Genomic DNA, 20,724 nt, shown 5'->3' with positions numbered 1-20,724 from the left:
TCCTTTAAGTCCTGTAAGTTGTGAGGTGGGAGGGGCCTCCATGAGCATCAATGAGAGCCTTGGGCGCCCATGACCCTGCCTTAACCTGGTTCACCGGTTGTCCTTCCTTGTAGAACTTTTGTTAGGTGCTGACCACTGCATACCAGGAGGGAACACCCCACAAGACCTGCTTGCTGATGTTCTGGAGATGTTCTGACCCAGTCATTATCTAGAACATCACAGTCTGGTTCTTGTCAAAGTGTCTCAGATTCTTACGTTTGTCCATCTTTCTTGCTTCATCACCTTCATCATCTTCAAGAACTGACCGTTCACTCACTGCCTAATATGTAGCTCCGCCCCTCGACAGACAGGAGACACTGGACCCAGATCATCAGTGCTCTTTACTTCAGCTGGTTTTAATGTTATGGCTGATACTCTCAGATAATGTTTCACGTCTTGTATCCATGGTAACCACTTAAATAATGTTCCCCCAGGTGAAGAATCCCTCGTTTGTGCTTCAGAGCGGTGGGGTTAAGGTGCCCCTCCATGTGAGTGGGGTGTGTGCGAATAAGAGTGTGTGACTGATGCCCTGTTGGAAGGCGCTACACACACACACACACACACACACCTCTTTAATGATGTGTTGAGTCCCCGTTGGTTTTGTTAGTGATGTGTGTGTTTCCCAGAGGCAGCAGTGTTTCAGCAATGTGTTGGTCATCCAGGCCGTGGTGGAGTTCTGACCAGAGCAGGTGGTGTCTTAACCCAAGTCTCCACCAACTAATCCCCAGCACCCCTCGTCTGGGACAGAAACTAGAGCCCGGCCAATGTGAACATTTGGTGGCTGATATCAACAGTCTTTAATAACTTTAATTCTTATTCACTTAAAGCGAAACAGAAGAAATCAGTGAGTGAGTCATATCAGTGGATTATTATAATAATCATAATTATTATTATTATTATTATTATTATTATTATTTGAGATGTCCCATTTCAATCCCAGACGTCATCTTCCGATCCTTTGTTTTTACTGCTGTGTACGCTACACACACACACAGGAAGTGATCAGACTGCAGTGTGTAAAGGAGCTGGGAGCTGATTGGTCAGGGAGGAGAGTCAGACTGGATTATATGATATTAAACACTATAAAACATAATTTTAACTAAATCAATCAGTCCAGAATGTCTGATTATAGAAACTGATCCTGAAAATAAATAAATTAACCAGCAGCTCATCTGATCTAAACTGTATGTTTATAAAGATCAGATCAGACGTAGCAGATCGGTGTCGAGTAATGTGTGTTTGGATCAGCATTGCTGTATTTGGATCAGGTTCCCTGATAACATGTCCATGTAGGGTCTGTAAGAACAGCCCAACTGGGAACCTGAACGCTTTGTCCTCGGGTTCCACGTTGGCCCCATGTATGGATGCCCACCAGGGTCAGTGATGGGACCAGGATGAGCATTAAGCATGAGCTCCATCTGGGTTGTACACTGCACATCTAGGCCCCATGTGAGATTGAGGTGGGCTGTAATGATGGGGGCTATTTGGGAAGCCCAACTGGGACCCAACTGGGACCAAACTGGGACCCACTTATCCCACGTTCCACACAAGTAGCTGGATCAGATCAGCATTGGTCAAAACTCTGCAATAGGGTACTCAGATCAGATTGGGGCAAATTGCTAGATTGGGACATCCCTTATTATTATTATTATTATTATTATTATTATTATTATTATTGACCCAACTGATGGATCAATCAGGCTCTAGATGAAATGTCCATCAGTTTATTTTGGTCTTGGTTTTGTATTTGTGCTGTTTGGGTCAGTATTAATCAGCAGGTACAGATCCGGTAATGTTACACTGAGCATGTGCAGAACTGTCCATAATCACAGCACCTCCCACTGAACAGAGAGAGAGAGAGAGGAGGTGTGGGGCTACAGAAGCTGAAGTGAAGACTAATGCCCAAGAAACACCTGTTATTGTGAGCGATCATCATCATCAGGCGAGTTCTGCATTAGGGCCCAACCCGACCTCAGCCCACACGCCAGCCCGGCCGGAGGTGGAGCTGCATCACCTCTGAACTTTTGAGTGTTAATTGTTGTAAATTTTTGTACAGTTTCAGAAAGTGTGTTGACAGTCTTGTTTTCTGAGCACTATTTATTGCCATGTGTGTTTGAAAAGAGCACTGAGTCTGTTCCTTTATGCCTTCTGTGCAATGGTATGAACTGTGTACAGTCAAATCTATACGGAGAAAATAAAGAGGAGTCATTTTTGGGTTACTGTGCTGCGTGTTCATCAGAACAGGATTGGCTCCTTCTGGGTTAACGTTGGGTCAACAGGAAGCCTATAAAACATCTGAGAACGTAAACTAACATCAACGTTAGAATACATTAACATAAACACATAATCCACTGACCACTGACTTTATGTTTATTGGGGTTTATTCTAATGTTATATAGAGTTAATTACAGGTAGACACTCTCACTGACCACTGACTTTATGTGTATTAGGGTTTATTCTAATGTTATATAGAGTTAATTACAGGTAGACACTCTCACAGACCACTGACTATGTTTATTTGGGTTTATTCTAATGTTATATAGAGTTAATTACAGGTAGACACTCTCACTGACCACTGACTTTATGTTTATTTGGGTTTATTCTAATGTTATATAGAGTTAATTACAGGTAGACACTCTCACTGACCACTGACTATGTTTATTTGGGTTTATTATAATGTTATGTAGAGTTAATTACAGGTAGACACTCTCACAGACCACTGACTATGTTTATTTGGGTTTATTCTAATGTTATATAGAGTTAATTACAGGTAGACACTCTCACTGACCACTGACTTTATGTTTATTTGGGTTTATTCTAATGTTATATAGAGTTATTTACAGGTAGACACTCTCACAGAACACTGACTATGTTTATTTGGGTTTATTCTAATGTTATATAGAGTTAATTACAGGTAGACACTCTCACAGACCACTGACTTTGTTTAGTTGGGTTTATTCTAATGTTATATAGGGTTAATTACAGGTAGACACTCTCACAGACCACTGACTTTGTTTATTTGGGTTTATTCTAATGTTATATAGAGTTAATTACAGGTAGACACTCTCACTGACCACTGACTTTATGTTTATTTGGGTTTATTCTAATGTTATATAGAGTTAATTACAGGTAGACACTCTCACTGACCGCTGACTTTATGTTTATTGGGGTTTATTCTAATGTTATATAGAGTTAATTATAGGTAGACACTCTCACTGACCACTGACTTTATGTGTATTAGGGTTTATTCTAATGTTATATAGAGTTAATTACAGGTAGACACTCTCACAGACCACTGACTATGTTTATTTGGGTTTATTCTGATGTTATATAGAGTTAATTACAGGTAGACACTCTCACTGACCGCTGACTTTATGTTTATTAGGGTTTATTCTAATGTTATATAGAGTTAATTACAGGTAGACACTCTCACAGACCACTGACTATGTTTATTTGGGTTTATTCTAATGTTATATAGAGTTAATTACAGGTAGACACTCTCACAGACCACTGACTATGTTTATTGGGGTTTATTCTAATGTTATATAGAGTTAATTATAGGTAGACACTCTCACTGACCACTGACTTTATGTGTATTAGGGTTTATTCTAATGTTATATAGAGTTAATTACAGGTAGACACTCTCACAGACCACTGACTATGTTTATTTGGGTTTATTCTAATGTTATATAGAGTTAATTACAGGTAGACACTCTCACAGACCACTGACTATGTTTATTTAGGTTTGTTCTAATGTTATATAGAGTTAATTACAGGTAGACACTCTCATAGACCACTGACTTTATGTTTATTTGGGTTTATTCTAATGTTATATAGAGTTAATTACAGGTAGACACTCTCACTGACCACTGACTTTATGTGTATTAGGGTTTATTCTAATGTTATATATGATTTTAAACTGTTTAAAAGCCCTGCCCAGCACTGTATTTCCATTATGTATTTACTACATTAGCCTGGGGTGGGGTTATAGACTTCCCTTCAGTTTTAGCTACTTTAGCTTCATAACCCCAGTGCTTATTGGTGGGGTACATTAGCTTTTAGCTTACACATAAACTAACTAAGCACCAGAATTGGGGATTGTTTTTTGATGATGGACTGCATTTGGTTTTATATCAATTAGCTTGAACCCTTTGATCAATATTTGGTTTCTTCCAGCTTGTTTTATCTGACTTTAGATGATGACATCACAATGACATCATCTATTCTGTTTAATACAAAGGGATTAGCAGCTCAGCTCGGCGTAAGGAAACGCTGCCATATGTCCTGTCTGATGCAAAAGGCGTGTGAGTGAATTACGGAGCATCCAGCACTGAAACTTATACAGCTCATCACCAAGATGACAGATCTAATCTCCTTCTGGAACATTTCTAACAGCAGTGTTCTAGCTAACCCTCATCCTAATCCTAATCCTAATTCTAAACCTTATCTTAACCCCACTCTGACCCCAAACACTCACACCGCGCTGAGCTCAGTGTGTTTACCGTGCAGTGAGTTACTGAATGGGTCCCTCAGTCCACGGCTTTACCCTCGCAGTGCTGATCAAGGGCTAATGTGGGACAATATGACTGTTTGTCCTGGCTTCTCTCTCTCTCTCTCTCTCTCTCTCTCTCACACACACACACACACACACACACCGAGCTAGCAGAAGCAGCACAGCTGTTGCTGGCCTGTTGTGTGGTCAGGGTTATGTGCAGCAGATTGCTGTTTTGTGCAGGAAAATCTTCCCTTAATCCCTCAGTGGGAACTGCTTCAGAAAACGAGGACAAATTCCAAACAAATGACCAAAACATTATGACCACCTCCCTAATAGCAGCTCCCCCCACAAGACCTCTCTCTGCAGGTGGTTTCTGCACTATCTGGAAGCTGGTCCATCATTCGCGTGTCTCTTGTAGGACACGGTGGACAGGGGTCAGCATGGGCACTCAGACCAGTCTGTAGCTATGCAGCTTCATACACAGCAGAGCCTCAGTATAACGTCTGGGGGTTAGGCCTTGTGCATTGATAAGCTTTGGGTGCCTCAGGGTAGTGGTCCATCCCTTCTCGGACCACCGTTGGTAAGTCCAGACCACTGCTGGCTGGGAGCACGCCGCAAGCCTTGGAGCTGTTTGGGAGATGCTCCGACTGAGTCGTCTGGAAATAATGAGCTCCCACAGCGCTCCTGCACTCTCAGGTTCACTTCGTCTGTTCACTGTTCACTTCGTCTGGGGGGTGGTCCGAGCAGACCCCTGCAACTTATCCAGAATGCAGCAGCACGGGTTGTCTTCAATGTTCCTAAATTGAGCCAGGTCACTCCACTGCTGCGTTCTCTCTTCACCAGCTTCCTGTAGCTGCTGCCCTCATCAGATTCAGACCCCTGACTCTGGTCTACAAAGCCAAGACTGGACCAGCCAGCCCCTCCGTACTTGATGGCGATGGTCCAAAGCCGATCTGCACCAAGAGCCCTTCCAGCTTCAAGTACGGCTCGGCTCGACCCGCCATCCTTTAAGATCCACGGAAGACGAGCGTTCAGACTTTTCTCTGTCCTGCACCGAAGTGGTGGAACGAACTTCCCCTGGGTGTCCGAACAGCAGAGTCCAACGCTCGCTGTCCTCAAACCCAGACTGAAGACCCTCCTCTTCTAAGAGTACTCAGGCGAAGAGAAGAGTACTATGGTCTCCTTACTGACTTGTGTTTAGTAGAGTCTAAGATTAGAGGAGCTTTGAATTATTAGTCTATTAAAACTAGCTGAGCTTCTTCTTGGGTAAACAGTAAAGCTCTTTAGTAAGTCGCTCTGGAGAAGAGCGTCTGCTAAAGGCCTTAAATGTAAATGTAATGTAATAGTGATGAAAATAGTGGAAGCCTTTGTTGTGGGTTAGAGAAACATTTACATGAGATTTTCCTAAAATTTGAACTTTTTAACCAGGCAAAGCAATATTTGGGCATCTGAAAGGTTCATTGAGTTGTTATGACTTACAGAGAACACTGAGACCAGTGCTCAGGACAGGGTGTCTTCTTACCCTGATGTTTTTATTTTTTAGCTGTGAGGTTTTCCTCCTTTCACACGTCCCATTAAGATCAGGCATGTTTGGTCTCTTTGTGATGATCCCTGTAGATCCCGTAATGAGGTTTTAGGACTGTTGGGGTCTTCTTTACTGGTCTTGAGGTTCTGCTGCTGGGTTGATCATGTAGGACGGTCTGATCTGGTCATGTTGGTCAGCTGTACCTCTTGTGGATGATTTAGTGGACGGGGGAACAGCGTCTGATTTCTAACTGTTCTGAGATCAGTTCCCAGACTCCTCTGCATCTCCACCCTTCATTCTAAAGGCCTTAGAGAGCTCTCTGGATCTGGCCATGATGGTGATCTTCTCCAACCCTAACCTCACTTCAACCATCAATCCAGATCAGTCCAGACTAAACATCTGAGGTTTAAATCAGACTCCAGACTCCTCCAGAATAATCCTCTCCAATCCATGTTCTGATCATCTGCAGCTGATCTTCTGCTCCTGACTCTGATTCTACACATTAGAAGGAGTGATAAATGTGGGGGTGAACTTTCTCCTCACAGGAAAATTATATTTCTATTAATTCTGTTTAATAAATGATGATTAAAGACGTTTCTTCAGGTGTGTGAGTTTAGTTAATTGCCTTTAAGTGTGAGCAACAGGTTTTACACTAAGAGAGAAAAATACACTGAACAATAAATAGAATAAAGAATAATACGTCAAGAAATATAGATATAAACATCTGGACAGCTGTGCAAATGTTATGAATGTTGTGTATCAGTACTGTGTTGTGTTTAAATATGAGGGGTCCTATTTTTACATCACTCTACACGTATATATTTACTGTATAAACACAACAAATGCCTAAGACGCATAATGCACACAATCTACCCAACACATAAATAACAACAAATCCACCCATAAATAATCCTAAATACACGTATAAATAAACACAAACACGTGCATTAAAAAGCAGAATAGTGCTGGTTGCACTCAGTCATTGATTGGAGCGGCCGTGGTCATTAATGTCCAGACTTTAATAGGGCTGCCTTACAAAGACAAACCGCCACACGGACAGTGGGGATAATTTACACACCACTTACAGCTCCGGGATACGGATAAATCTGAACAAATTCCTGCACGCTTGCTTTTGCAAAGATGACAAACACAAACGCAAATGCCATTATCATCGATCCCAGAGCTTTTATTACAAACTTCCTGAAGCAAACGATTCGGGGTGGAAAGGAATAAATTAACATGTAAATAATAATTCAGTCTGAGCTTAATCACACACACACACACACACACACACACACACACACACACACACACAAACGTAAGATACGTTACATCCCTGTTGAAAAATTCAGATCAGCTTTTGCTGGTACACTATATTGACAAAAGTATTGGGACACCTGATCATTCTTTTTTTCTTTCCCACCTCATCATCCCCAATTCCCCAACTCATCCCAATCAAAAGTACTGGATGGAGCTCCTCCTCCACCATCATTCCAGAGAACACAGTTCTTCCACTGCTCCACAGCTCCTCAATGCTGGGGGGCTTTATACCCTTCTAGCCCACGCCTGGCATTAGGATCATCAATGTTGATCTCTCTATTCTATTGGCAGTACTTCTCTACAGGGACTAGACAAGCTGTGTGAATGCATTCCTTAGAAGATGTGTCCACAAACATTTGGACATATAGTGTAGCTGGTTTCAGATGGTCTAAGCTGGTCTTTTAAGGCCAACATGGTTGAAAAGCCAGGTGAAACATACCTTCAGCTGGTTAGACTGGTTGACCAGCATAGTGCATGTTTTTAGTTTGATGGTCAAGCTGGTCTACCTGAATGACCAACATTCACCAAGCTGGTTGTCCAGTTTGGTCAAAGCGGCCATATTGGTCATGTTGTCCATGCGGGTGGACCAGCTAAACCCTTTACTGGTCAAGAACTAAGCTGCTCTACCAGCTTAACCAGCAGGAACGACCAAAACCTCTTTTCTTCTGGGAAGCCTTTACACAAGATGTTGAAACATTGCCGTGAGGAGGATTTGATTGCATTGAGCCATACAATAGCATCAGTGATGCCAAGTACTATTCCAGAGTGTAGAGTTTAGCATTTCTAAATTAAAATTTTAATATTCCTGAATAGTGAAGTGAGGGTTTGATGTTGCCATCACACATAATGGAGTGTGAGGTTTGGTATTCCTGAACAGCAGAGTAAAGGATTGGGTGGTCTAAAATAAAAGATGATGATGTTATGAGGATTAGCAGATTATGGGATTTGATATTCCAGAAAAACGAGTGTGGGGTTTGGTATTCTTGTTTAATGAAGTGTGGGGTTTGGTATTCTTGTTTAATGAAGTGTGGGGTTTGGTATTCTTGTATAATGGAGTGTGGGGTTTGGTATTCTTGTATAATGGAGTTCAGGGTTTGGTATTCTGGTATAATGGATTGTGGGGTTTGGTATTCTTGTATAATGGAGTTCAGGGTTTGGTATTCTTGTATAATGGAGTTTGGGGTTTGGTATTCTTGTATAATGGAGTGTGGAGTTTGGTATTCTTGTATAATGGAGTTCAGGGTTTGGTATTCTTATATAATGGAGTTTAGGGTTTGGTATTTTTGTATGATGAAGTTTAGGGTTTGGTATTCTTGTATAATGGAGTTTAGGGTTTGGTATTCTTGTATAATGGAGTGTGGGGTTTGTTATTCTTGTATAATAATGGTGTTTGGGGCTTGGTATTCTTGTATAATGGAGTTCAGGGTTTGGTATTCTTGTATAATGGAGTTTAGGGTTTGGTATTCTTGTATGATGGAGTTCAGGGTTTGGTATCCTGGTATAATGGAGTTTAGGGTTTGGTATTCTGGTGTAATGGAGTTTAGGGTTTGGTATTCTGGTATAATGGAGTTCAGGGTTTGGTATTCTGGTATAATAGAGTGTGGGCTTTGGTATTCTGTATAATGGAGTGTGGGGTTTGGTATTCTTGTATAATGGAGTTTAGGGTTTGGTATTCTTGTATAATGGAGTTTAGGGTTTGGTATTCTTGTATAATGGAGTTTAGGGTTTGGTATTCTGGTATAACGGAGTGTGGGGTTTGGTATTCTTGTATGATGGAGTTTAGGGTTTGGTATTCTTGTATAATGGAGTGTGGGGTTTGGTATTCTTGTGTAATCGAGTTTAGGGTTTGTTATTCTTGTATAATGGAGTTTGGGGTTTGGTATTCTTGTATAATGGAGTATGGGGTTTGGTATTCTTGTATAATGGAGTGTGGGGTTTGGTATTCTTGTTTAATGAAGTGGGGGTTTGGTATTCTTGTATAATGGAGTTCAGGGTTTGGTATTCTTGTATAATGGAGTGTGGGGTTTGGTATTCTTGTATGATGGAGTTCAGGGTTTGGTATTCTGGTATAATGGAGTGTGGGGTTTGGTATTCTTGTATGATGGAGTTTAGGGTTTGGTATTCTTGTATAATAGAGTGTGGGGTTTGGTATTCTTGTATAATGGAGTGTGGGGTTTGGTATTCTTGTATGATGGAGTTTAGGGTTTGGTATTCTGGTATAATGGAGTGTGGGGTTTGGTATTCTTGTATAATGGAGTTTAGGGTTTGGTATTCTGGTATAATGGAGTGTGGGGTTTGGTATTCTTGTATAATGGAGTTTAGGGTTTGGTATTCTTGTATAATGGAGTTTAGGGTTTGGTATTCTGGTATAATGGAGTGTGGGGTTTGGTATTCTTGTATAATGGAGTGTGGGGTTTGGTATTCTTGTATAATGGAGTTTAGGGTTTGGTATTCTTGTATAATGGAGTGTGGGGTTTGGTATTCTTGTATAATGGAGTTTAGGGTTTGGTATTCTGGTATAATGGAGTGTGGGGTTTGGTATTCTTGTATGATGGAGTTTAGGGTTTGGTATTCTTGTATAATAGAGTGTGGGGTTTGGTATTCTTGTATAATGGAGTTTGGGGTTTGGTATTCTTGTATGATGGAGTTTAGGGTTTGGTATTCTTGTATGATGGAGTTTAGGGTTTGGTATTCTGGTATAATGGAGTGTGGGGTTTGGTATTCTTGTATAATGGAGTGTGGGGTTTGGTATTCTTGTATAATGGAGTTTAGGGTTTGGTATTCTTGTATAATGGAGTGTGGGGTTTGGTATTCTTGTATAATGGAGTTTAGGGTTTGGTATTCTTGTATAATGGAGTTTAGGGTTTGGTATTCTGGTATAATGGAGTGTGGGGTTTGGTATTCTTGTTTAATGAAGTGTGGGGTTTGGTATTCTTGTATAATGGAGTGTGGGGTTTGGTATTCTTGTATAATGGAGTTTAGGGTTTGGTATTCTTGTATAATGGAGTTTAGGGTTTGGTATTCTTGTATAATGGAGTTTAGGGTTTGGTATTCTTGTATAATGGAGTGTGGGGTTTGGTATTCTTGTTTAATGGAGTGTGGGGTTTGGTATTCTTGTTTAATGAAGTGTGGGGTTTGGTATTCTTGTATAATGGAGTTCAGGGTTTGGTATTCTTGTATAATGGAGTGTGGGGTTTGTTATGCACAGTGCTGATGCTGCTGCTGCTGCTGCTTTCAGCCATTTGTCCTTTATTCCTGTCATTCGGCGTGACGTGTGCCGGACCTGTCGGCTGGACTCAGACTTTAAGCCCATTACTCCTCCATTATGAGGCTCAGAGCCTCGCTACTCCTCTAAACCCGGCCCGTCCCACTCGGCCCTTTTTCTTTAACGCTTCTATGTTTTTACAAGTCTCCTCTCCTCTCGCTTCCCTAACACCATTAGTGCCAGATGGCAGTTTGTTATGCTCTCTCTCTCTCTTTCTCTCATCCATACTCTCCCTCCCCCACCCTTTTCGGGATAAAAGCAATGGCATGTCATTGTACCGGGCCTCCTTTAATGCAATACTTTAGTCCAGCATTAACATTTGCCAGGAGGCAGGAAATGTGTAGCGCTGATATCCGTCATAGGAATAGTTTGACCAATTCACCCAAGAGGAACCCTCACTCTAAACGGCTGGACAGGACTCTTCGACTTCAGCGTCGCACTGGAGCTACGAAGCTAATGCAAGCTTATACCCCCCCCCCCCCCCCCCCTGCCCGAGTTGGTGCATGGGGCAAACTGTAGGTCTAAACCATCACACCCTCTCCGCAAACCCTCTCTAATAGGCATCTCTAATAGACCTGAATGTTCCTTCACTGTTATCTAGAACATGGAGGGTTACAGTGCTGTTTACTGGATAGTCCAGTACACCTGTTTTTTGTTTTTTTACCCAATCAACCCACTCACTCACTCACGTACTTACTAGGACCCCCCTGTGCTCCCAACCCCCCTGGATAAATGTGATGCCAGCTACCTCCTCTTTTGCTCAGTGGAAAGCATCGGATCCCCAGCTCTGACGGCCGTGCTGGCCAGCATCACAATGGGCCTGATGAGGGGAGAGAGCTCCATCTACCCACCCAGAGAGCAGAGAGAGCATGGCCGATTGTGCTCCCTCTGGCTCCGGCTGCTGATGGAGAAGCAGTGCGGGCCAGTGTCAGTGTCTTAGACACCTCAGTAGTTATTAGTCCAAATACCAAAGCAACCACATCGTCTAGTGGAGTACCTGAGTCCGTTCACCTATCCCACAGGGTTCTCAGGAGGGTTCCTGGCAGCGACATGATTTCTTACATGATGCTACTCTCCCAAAACGCTGGGCCTTTCCACAACCCAGCCCTGCGTCACTGTTTAACACATCTAGCATCACTGGGCTACATGAATAGCCAACTCACAGGGTCATAAGAGTTCCATTCGCCTACATTCTGGTCAATTTACATGAAATATCAAAACCTACTTTGGCTCTCCAGCCAAAAAATGGGTCCCCTTGTGTGTTTAAGGTGGTAGTAACTTCAGGCTCCTGCAGATGGCGCTGCACGAGGATGATGGGGCTATGAATACCTGTGGGGTGTGTGATGGGATTGAGAAGAGGCGTGGGCATGTGGGCATGGCCAAAGACCACAGTGTGAAGGAAGGAGCTGAATCTGCAGGTGTGTGGAAGCTTACGGTCATACAGGTCTACCAGCAGTGGCAGGAATCTCTACAGTCTACAGCAGGTTCCTCTAAGAATTGCAGCTGAAAGATGGACAGAGGGTTCCCCAACTTGTGAATGAGCATCACTTCCAGACAAGAACTGCTTCTAGACGTCAGCTCAGGTTCTCCTGAAAGAACGCTCCACAGGGAGCTGCAGAACATCAACATCTGGAGCAGAGCGGCTCGCTCCAGAATGAGGAGAACCTCCTGTAGGGGTTTCAGCCACTGCTGGTAGACCCGTATGACCGTAAGCTTCCACACTTCCTTCACACTGTGGTCTTAATCTGAGTCCCATCACACACCCCACAGGTACTCATAGCCCAATCATCCTCATGCAGCACCATCTGCAGGAGCCTGAAGTTACTACCACCTTAAACACACAAGGGGAATAATTATGTGCTTATTATGGGATCTCAAATTCCAAGGAATCCGGCATTCAATTATTATGGAATACCAAATCCTACAAACTGTTACCCAGGATGCCGAGTCCCGCACTCAGAAATACCAACTTCTGGACTGAGCCGTGACTCAGTGTGTCACACGGAGGCAGATTTGTGAAAAGACGGATTAGCGAGCGTTCCCCTTGTTTGAGTAAATGGGCATTAGCTTCCTTACAGAGCTGTAGTTAAGAGTGCTCAGATTTAGAGCCCTCATCTGCTCAGAGAGAGAGAGTCAGAGAGAGAGGGAGAGAGAGGGGGGGAGAGAGGGGGAGAGAGACAGAGAGAGTGAGGGAGTGAGAGAGAGGGAGTGAGTGAGTGAGTGAGTGAGTCAGAGACAGGGAGAGAGAGAGAGAGAGAGGGAGAGTGAGTGAGTGAGAGAGAGAGTGAGAGAGTCAGAGACAGAGAGAGAGAGAGTCAGAGAGAGGGAGAGAGAGACAGAGTGAGTGAGTGAGAGGGAGAGAGGGAGTGAGGGAGTGAGTGAGTGAGAGAGAGAGAGATGGTGAATACACACTGAAACAAAACTGCAAAAACAATCAAATGTAAGATCTCATTGTTTTAATAGTAAGAACAATTTCACATTCCTCCGGATAAACCGGATCAAGCCGGAAGTCGGTTATGTTTGACTGAAAGCTTGTGACTCACAGCCGGACAGAGCAAACGAAGACGGAACGTCAGCAGAACCTCAGGAGGATATTTAACAGAGCAGGATTTCTCCATTAGCAGGATAACTTAATCCCAAGCTCACGCCTACACTGCCAGAAAGAACGTCCACTCCTCTATAATAAACAGTCCAATGGTTCTTTGAGGGATACCAAAGAAGAACCACATTTGTATTGGAGGTGTGAGTATCAAGAACCCTTTAAAGGTTCTTTGTGCAACCCACATCGTTCTTTAATGGCATCACAATGGCATCAAAAAACAACAAATAATGCACGGTGCCAAAATATAGTACACTACATGTCCAAATATTTATGGACACCCCTTTTTATGAATGCATTCAGCTACTTTAAGCTGCACCCACTGCTGACACAGATGTGCAAATGCACACACACAGCTTGTCTAGTCCCTGTAGAGAAGAAGTACTGCCAATAGAATAGGACTCTCTGGAGCAGATCAATATCATGACCCTATTGGCTCCATGCTGCCTAATGCCAGGCGTGGGCTAGAGGGGTATAAATCCCCCCAGCATTGAGGAGCTGTGGAGCAGTGGAAGAGCTGTGTTCTCTGGAATGATGGTGGAGGAGCTCCATCCAGTACTTTTGATGGGATGAGTTGGTGGTGATTTTATGTTGGGGAAACTTGCAGATATCAGATCAGCTCTTACAAAAGGCCTGAAAGGTGGCAGATGTTCTGGACAAGCTCAACTTTAGGCTCAAGTTATCCAGCTTAACTGTGAAATCCTGCTTTTGGGAATATCCCCTAAAAAAGGAATGTTAGAAAATCTTACTAAACCAGTTCTGCAACTCTCACACACACACACACTCTCACACACACACACTCTCACACACACACACTCTCACACACACACACTCTCACACACACACACTCTCACACACACTCTCACACACACACAGCTGCTGATGGTCAATCTGAAACCTTCACTCTTATAAGATAAAGGTGCTCAAAGTGGTTCTTGGAGTGATACCACAGAAGAACCACAGTTGGTCCCACAAAGAACCATTTCTGAAATAGAAATGTAAGCGTGAAGAACCAAGATGTTATAGAACCAGAAGTGGTTCTTCTATGGCATCTCTTAAAGAACCACTTGAAGCTCCTCTATTTTATAAGAATGTACTAACCCTTAAACCCAAACCTGGACCTAATCCTAACCCTAAACCGCAACCCTGTGTCGTAACCCAGGATCCTTTCATCAAGAACAAACATTCTAGAACATGGCCATCAAAGTGTCTTCAGCTCCGGTTCCTCTCAGAGAGAAGGGTCGCTCAGTCCGGCTGTGGCCTGCCGATGGAGGTGGTTCTGAACGCGGGTGGAGATTCCGGGTGGTATAGCCAGTAGTCTGGGTCCAGAGGTTTAGAGTTTAGGGGGCTGGGGTTTAGGGGTAGGTGTGCATGTTGTGTTTTATCCTTTGGGGGCCGTGTACTGCCGCAGGAGAGACGAGATGGAGCTGGACTCGGTCACTTCCTCCGGCAGAGATCCTTCACTGTCCTTGATGGAAGGGTCTGCGCCGGCCTCCAGCAAGAGCTCCACTATTTCAGCAAACTCGCAGGCTGATGCTGAGAGAGAGAGAGAGAGAGAGAGAGAGAGAGAGAGAGAGAGATAAGTGAGTAAATCTTCGAAAAGGTCTCCAAATCGGAGACCTGTGTGTATACTATATGGACAAAAGTATTGGGACACCTGCTCATTCTCAGTTTCTTCTAAAATCAAGGTTACTAAAGAGCTGATCCTGCTTTCCAGGGAAGAAGACTTTCTACTAGATTTAGAGGAGCTTTGCTGTCAGGTCAGGATGTTGGATGCTCTCCAGCCCACCTCATCCTAAAAGTACTGGATGGAGCGCCTCCACCACCATTATTCCAGAGAACACAGTTCCTCCACTGCTCCACAGCTCCTCAATGCTTTATACCCCTCTAGCTGGCAACTTGGGAAGAATACTGGATGACATCAGACAGGTCAAACTGAGCTGAATCCGCCCTTCTTTAATTCTCATTACTAAAAGAACCTGCTTCTGCAGAATCTGAAGGCAGAGGTTTCGGTTTCAGCACCAGGGACAGCTCCTCATGCTATTCAGAGCTCTGAGCAGTCCATGATGTGCTGATCCTGAATACAGTCCATGACCATCCCAAACCCACGAAGCATTGCTCTGTCCAAACCCGACTGTATCCCAATCAAAATTCCCAAACCGCAGCCTGACATTCTGTCCCAGCCTGGCGGTACCTGCGGAGAAATGTACTGTATTCATGAACTGGGATTCCACGTCATACGTCAGCTTCTGAATGTGAATCCTGTCCAAAACCGACTGCAGTCCAACAAAATTCAGTCCCAAAAGTCCGGCCCAAACTGAATTCCAACAAAATTACCCTGACAAATTCTTTCCTGACCTGACTGTGCCTCAGCAAAATTCTGACCCAATCTGACCACAAAATTCTGTGCCAAAATGTCCAGCTCTGTAAAAAACCTGCCCAACCCATCTGCATCCCTCTAAAATTCTGACCCAATCGGACACAATACCAACACAATTCTGCCCAGATGGAACAAGCCTGCAACCTGACAGAAGTCCAGAAAAATTTGAACCCAACTCTACTGCTGCCCAACTCATCCTGTCCCAACCCGTCTGTCTCCTGACAGAATTCTGCATCCCGTCCCGGCCTGACTACAGGTTACTACCCCGACAATGTTTTCCAAAAAACACTGAAAGGACAGTCTACAGAACGGCACAGTTGGCAGTGTGTGAGCAGTCTGGCCCTCTACAGGTCTCCGGTGTTAGGGGGTGGGGGGTGGTGTGAGGGGGTGGGGGTGGTCTCTTTAACCCAGTTAGCGCTGAGCCTCTTGAGAGCTTTTTCACGCCAGTGTCAATCAAACACGGCCCTTTCACTCTGACTGGAAAACGCTGACAGACATGAGCAGCTTTTAACCTCAGACCCGAGAGAGAGAGAGAGAGAGAGAGAGAGAGAGAGCGAGGAGGAAGAGAGAGAGAGAGACAGAGAGAGAGAGGGAGAGAGAGAGAGAGATACAACAAATTTGTTTATTTGGGTTTATTTATTATTTCTTCTTTAATTATTCTAATGTTATATAGAGTTAATTACAGGTAGACACTCTCACTGACCACTGACTTTATGTTTATTGGGGTTTATTCTAATGTTATATAGAGTTAATTACAGGTAGACACTCTCACTGACCACTGGCTTTATGTTTATTGGGGTTTATTCTAATGTTATATAGAGTTAATTACAGGTAGACACTCTCACTGACCACTGACTTTATGTTTATTAGGGTTTATTCTAATGTTATATAGAGTTAATTACAGGTAGACGCTCTCACTGACCACTGACTTTATGTTTATTTGGGTTTATTCTAATGTTATATAGAGTTAATTACAGGTAGGCACTCTCACTGACCACTAACTTTATGTTTATTTGGGTTTATTCTAATGTTATATAGAGTTAATTACAGGTAGACACTCTCACTGACCACTGACTTTATGTTTATTTGGGCTTATTCTAATGTTAAATAGAGTTAATTACAGGTAGGCACTCTCACTGACCACTGACTTTATGTTTATTTGGGTTTATTCTAATGTTATATAGAGTTAATTACAGGTAGACACTCTCACTGACCACTGACTTTATGTTTATTTGGGTTTATTCTAATGTTATATAGAGTTAATTACAGGTAGACACTCTGAGACTGCTGAGATGCACAGTTTCACACAATCTTGAGGTGTGTGTGTTTGGTGTGTGTGTGTGTGTGTGTGTGTGTGTGTGTGTGTGTGTGTGTGTGTGTTTGGTGTGTGTGTGTTTGGTGTGTGTGTGTTTGGTGTGCGTGTGTGTGTTTGGTGTGTGTGTGTGGTGTGTGTGTGTGTGGTGTGTTCTTCATTAATCTCACACCTGCAGATCAGAGGGGAGAGTTTAGTAATTTTCCGACCCCTCCCACCATCATTATTTTAGCCCCCCTCCCCATGTGACCCGCCTCCCCCATGGGTGCTGTGGTGATCATGATGCCACGCGTCCAGTCTGAGGACAGATGGTACACACACACACACACACACACACACACACACACACACACACACACACACAGAGAGAGAGAGACAGAGGACGCAGGGCCGCCCATGTGTTAGATCATGTGACCTGAGAACCGAGTTGATTTCCTCTGGGACGACCGGTGATTATTACAGAGTCTATTCACCTCACTACACACACACACACACACACACACACACACACACACACACACACACACACACACACACAGAAAGATGGATGGAATGAAAGAGGGATAAAAAGGACAATGATGGATGAACTCCCCTGATAGAAGGAGGAAGAGCGAGCAGGAGAGAGAGAGAGAGAGAGAGAGAGGGAGAGAGAGCAAGAGAGAGATTGGGCGAGAGACAGAGAGTTCAAAGTGATCTCAGTTGTAATTTTGTTGTTTTAGTTTCTGTAATTTATCGATTTAATAATTGTATTTAATTTTACTACATTTCCTATTTTCTTTGTTTAGGTTGATTGACTAATTGATAGTTAATTGGTTGATGTTATGCACAGGTGAACTGCAGCTCTACGCAGGCTGTCAGGCCACTCTCAGTGTAAAAGCTGCTTTAGTGAAAGGAGAACTCTGAGGGTCTTACCGTAGTGCAGCGGAGTCTGACCCTCATCATCCTGGAAAACAGAGAGAGAGAGAGAATCACTGATCGAACACTGAATCAACAGATCAAAGTTTTACTTACAGCGGGGCCCTGAAAGACATACAGCAAAGGAACAGAATGAACATACACTACATGGACAAAATATGGAACACCCACTTAATCACTGAGTTCAGGTTCCTGTAGGTGGAACGTGAAGGTGTCCAAAAACTTTTGAGTGTATAATTACATATAAGAAAATGGTATAAAAAATGTGTAAGAGCACAAATACATTTTAGAATATACACGTATATACGTATATATTTAAGAAAATCAGCATTTGTAGAATTATACACTGAAAGAACTTTATTTGGATTTTATACCATTTCTAAATATTTTTATTCCCAAACAAATTCAGGTTTTCTTTTTTGTTAAAAATCAGTGCCTCATGTGACCAAACAGACACACCACAATAATTAAGTGAGCACACTTCTGTAATAATAATAATAGTAATAATAAATAAGACACACAGATGGTTAAGCACATTAACTATGATCACATCAGTAAAAGTGGGTCTTGAGGGGCTTCCTAACAGATGTAAGCTCAGAGAGTCCGATACTGAGGGGGAAACCGTCCCGTACTTCAGGAGCACCTCAACTCAGTTCAGATCTAGCAGCAAGGCCGAGGGCGGAGGTGTGGTCAGACTGGAGTCTGATTAGAGTCTGGTATAATCCACCGTTCACTGCTCTCAGCTGCGTGTGGGCTGAGCGGTTTCTCCAGCGTGAAACGAGCCGTGAGATGGACATGGTTAAGTGGAGCCCGGGGTCAGAACACTGCAGACCAATCACCGGTCCAGAACGACCAAGCAGACCCACTCAGCTCATCCCACCCTTAACGAGGCTTAAGAGAGCAGATGAAATATTGATTTAAGCAGATAAACAGTTTCAGGTGTTCGGTTTAGCCACTCAACAGCAGAGTGGAGCCGAGCTGGACCTGAGAGTGGAAACATCTCACTAATGACTGCGGCAGTTATGGTCATTAAACAAAAGTATTGGGACACCTGCTCATTTAACGGTTTCTTCTGAAATAAAGGCTATTAAGAGTCTAGACTGTGCAGAGAAGAAGACTTTCTGTGAGATTTGGGAGCAGAGCATTGCTGTGAGGATTTGATTGATTGAACTCCCAACTCATCTCAAAAGTACTGGATGGAGCTCCACCACCATCATTCCAGAGAACACAGTTCTTCTCCACAGCTCAATGCTTTATATCCCCTCTATAGCCCACTCAATAAATCAATGATGATCAATAATCAAAGATTATCTGCTCCGGAGAGTCCTATTCTATTGGCAGTACTTCTCTATAGGGACTCAACAAGCTGTGTAATCTGTGTAAGCAAAGGGTGCAACTTAAAGTAGCTGAACGCATTCAATAAAAAGGGTGTCCACAAACATTTGGACACGGTTGAAGTTCGGGAAAGGCCTTGGCCTTGAGTGTGAGCTCATCTCCGGTTCTGGTAATGCCTGGATCTAATGCCACGACACACCTCACACCCATTCCCAAAGCCCATTTCCCCTGAAGAGACAGGCATGACCAAGTGGGCATGGACAGAGACAGCGGTGCAGAAAAGACAATATTTAGGACACGGGTTAATGTTAGGGCTCGGGTCATGGGCATGCATGCAAGTGTGTGTGTGTGTATATGTGTGTGTGTGTGTGGGGTGAAAATCCATGCGGCTGCGTGTCCAAGAGGCTGATACATTTAGTAGATGTCGCACCTCATCAGAGTCGGATGATGCTTTACTGCCTTTCCACCATGACTGCAGCTCCACTGGTGCTACTGTAGACACTGTGTCAGCCTCCATACACTGCATTATCATCCATTCACACCATCATGAAGTGCTGGGAAGACCTGCTGTGTGATCAGAATCTAATGGTCATCAGTGCACGTGTGCTCGGAATCAGCAAAATTCCAACGTACACAATCAGAATGTGGGAAATTCCGCTGATTAAATCAGTGATCAGAATCAGACGCTTTCGGCTGCAAATATTTAATTGGTATGAACTAGTTTTTAGGCCGAGTACCTGCCGGCAATCAGGCAAAAACCACAGAAAATATGTGAACTGGGATCAGGAATCGGATACAGGAAACTGGAAACTGCAGATTCAGTCCAATTTCTGCTCTAAATGAGTGACCAAATTTGTCTGATTATCACTTTATGTGAACCGAATCAGACTTTGGATCAGGAATCAGTTTTCACTGTAAATACGAGATCAGAACAGTCAGAAACGGGACAGGTCTAATCAACATTTCTGAGTTAGTATCTGATCAGAATCCGACAAATCTACTGTCAATATGAGATCGGAATGGAGATTGGATTTTTCCTGGAAACATGACTGCACTGGGATTTGTGTTTAAAGTGTCAATCGGAATCAGGAGATACAGAGAACTGGAAAATTCATAACCATGTTTTTTTTATTACTGTAAACAAGTAATCAGACTGCTCCGATTGCTAATTGCTCCATTACTGTTGTAACAGTGGACCTGAAATCGGACAGTTTTTCCAGTAGTAAGGAGACTGCGCTCAGATTTGTGTGATTTGTACTAAATGCCTGTCGATTTCAGCTCTAAGTATGTGACTGGAATTGGGAATTGGGAATCGGATCCACCCATTTGGTTCATTTCTGCTGTAAATCTGACTCAGAGATTGGATCCATGTATACTGAAGCAAATCTCTGATCACAATAAGACGTTCTCGACTGTGAGCAGGTTCTCAGAATTGCTGTAAATGTGATCTGAACTGGTTCTTTTCCACAGTAAATGGGAACGCGCTCGGCTGATATCCGACGTGATCAGACCTGGCTAGTTTCCATTGTGTGATCGGAT

At 43.3% G+C, this 20,724-nt stretch overlaps 1 protein-coding gene across 1 annotated transcript in view; it reads right to left on the bottom strand.

Moving 5' to 3' along the window:
* Positions 1–13,085: 13,085 nt before the first annotated feature.
* The window catches only part of acbd6 (acyl-CoA binding domain containing 6), a 45,834-nt gene continuing 38,195 nt past the window's right edge, over positions 13,086–20,724 (bottom strand). The window contains exons 7-8 of the mRNA XM_072681273.1: positions 17,848–17,878; positions 13,086–14,779 (exon numbers count right to left, since the gene is read on the bottom strand). Coding sequence (XP_072537374.1) covers positions 14,625–14,779; positions 17,848–17,878 — 186 coding nt within the window. The 3' untranslated portion in view covers positions 13,086–14,624. The remainder of the gene's footprint in view (positions 14,780–17,847; positions 17,879–20,724) is intronic.

Source organism: Salminus brasiliensis, chromosome 6 (assembly GCF_030463535.1).
Source record: "Salminus brasiliensis chromosome 6, fSalBra1.hap2, whole genome shotgun sequence".
NCBI lineage: Eukaryota > Metazoa > Chordata > Actinopteri > Characiformes > Bryconidae > Salminus > Salminus brasiliensis.
This window is presented reverse-complemented; position numbering and strand designations above follow the sequence as displayed.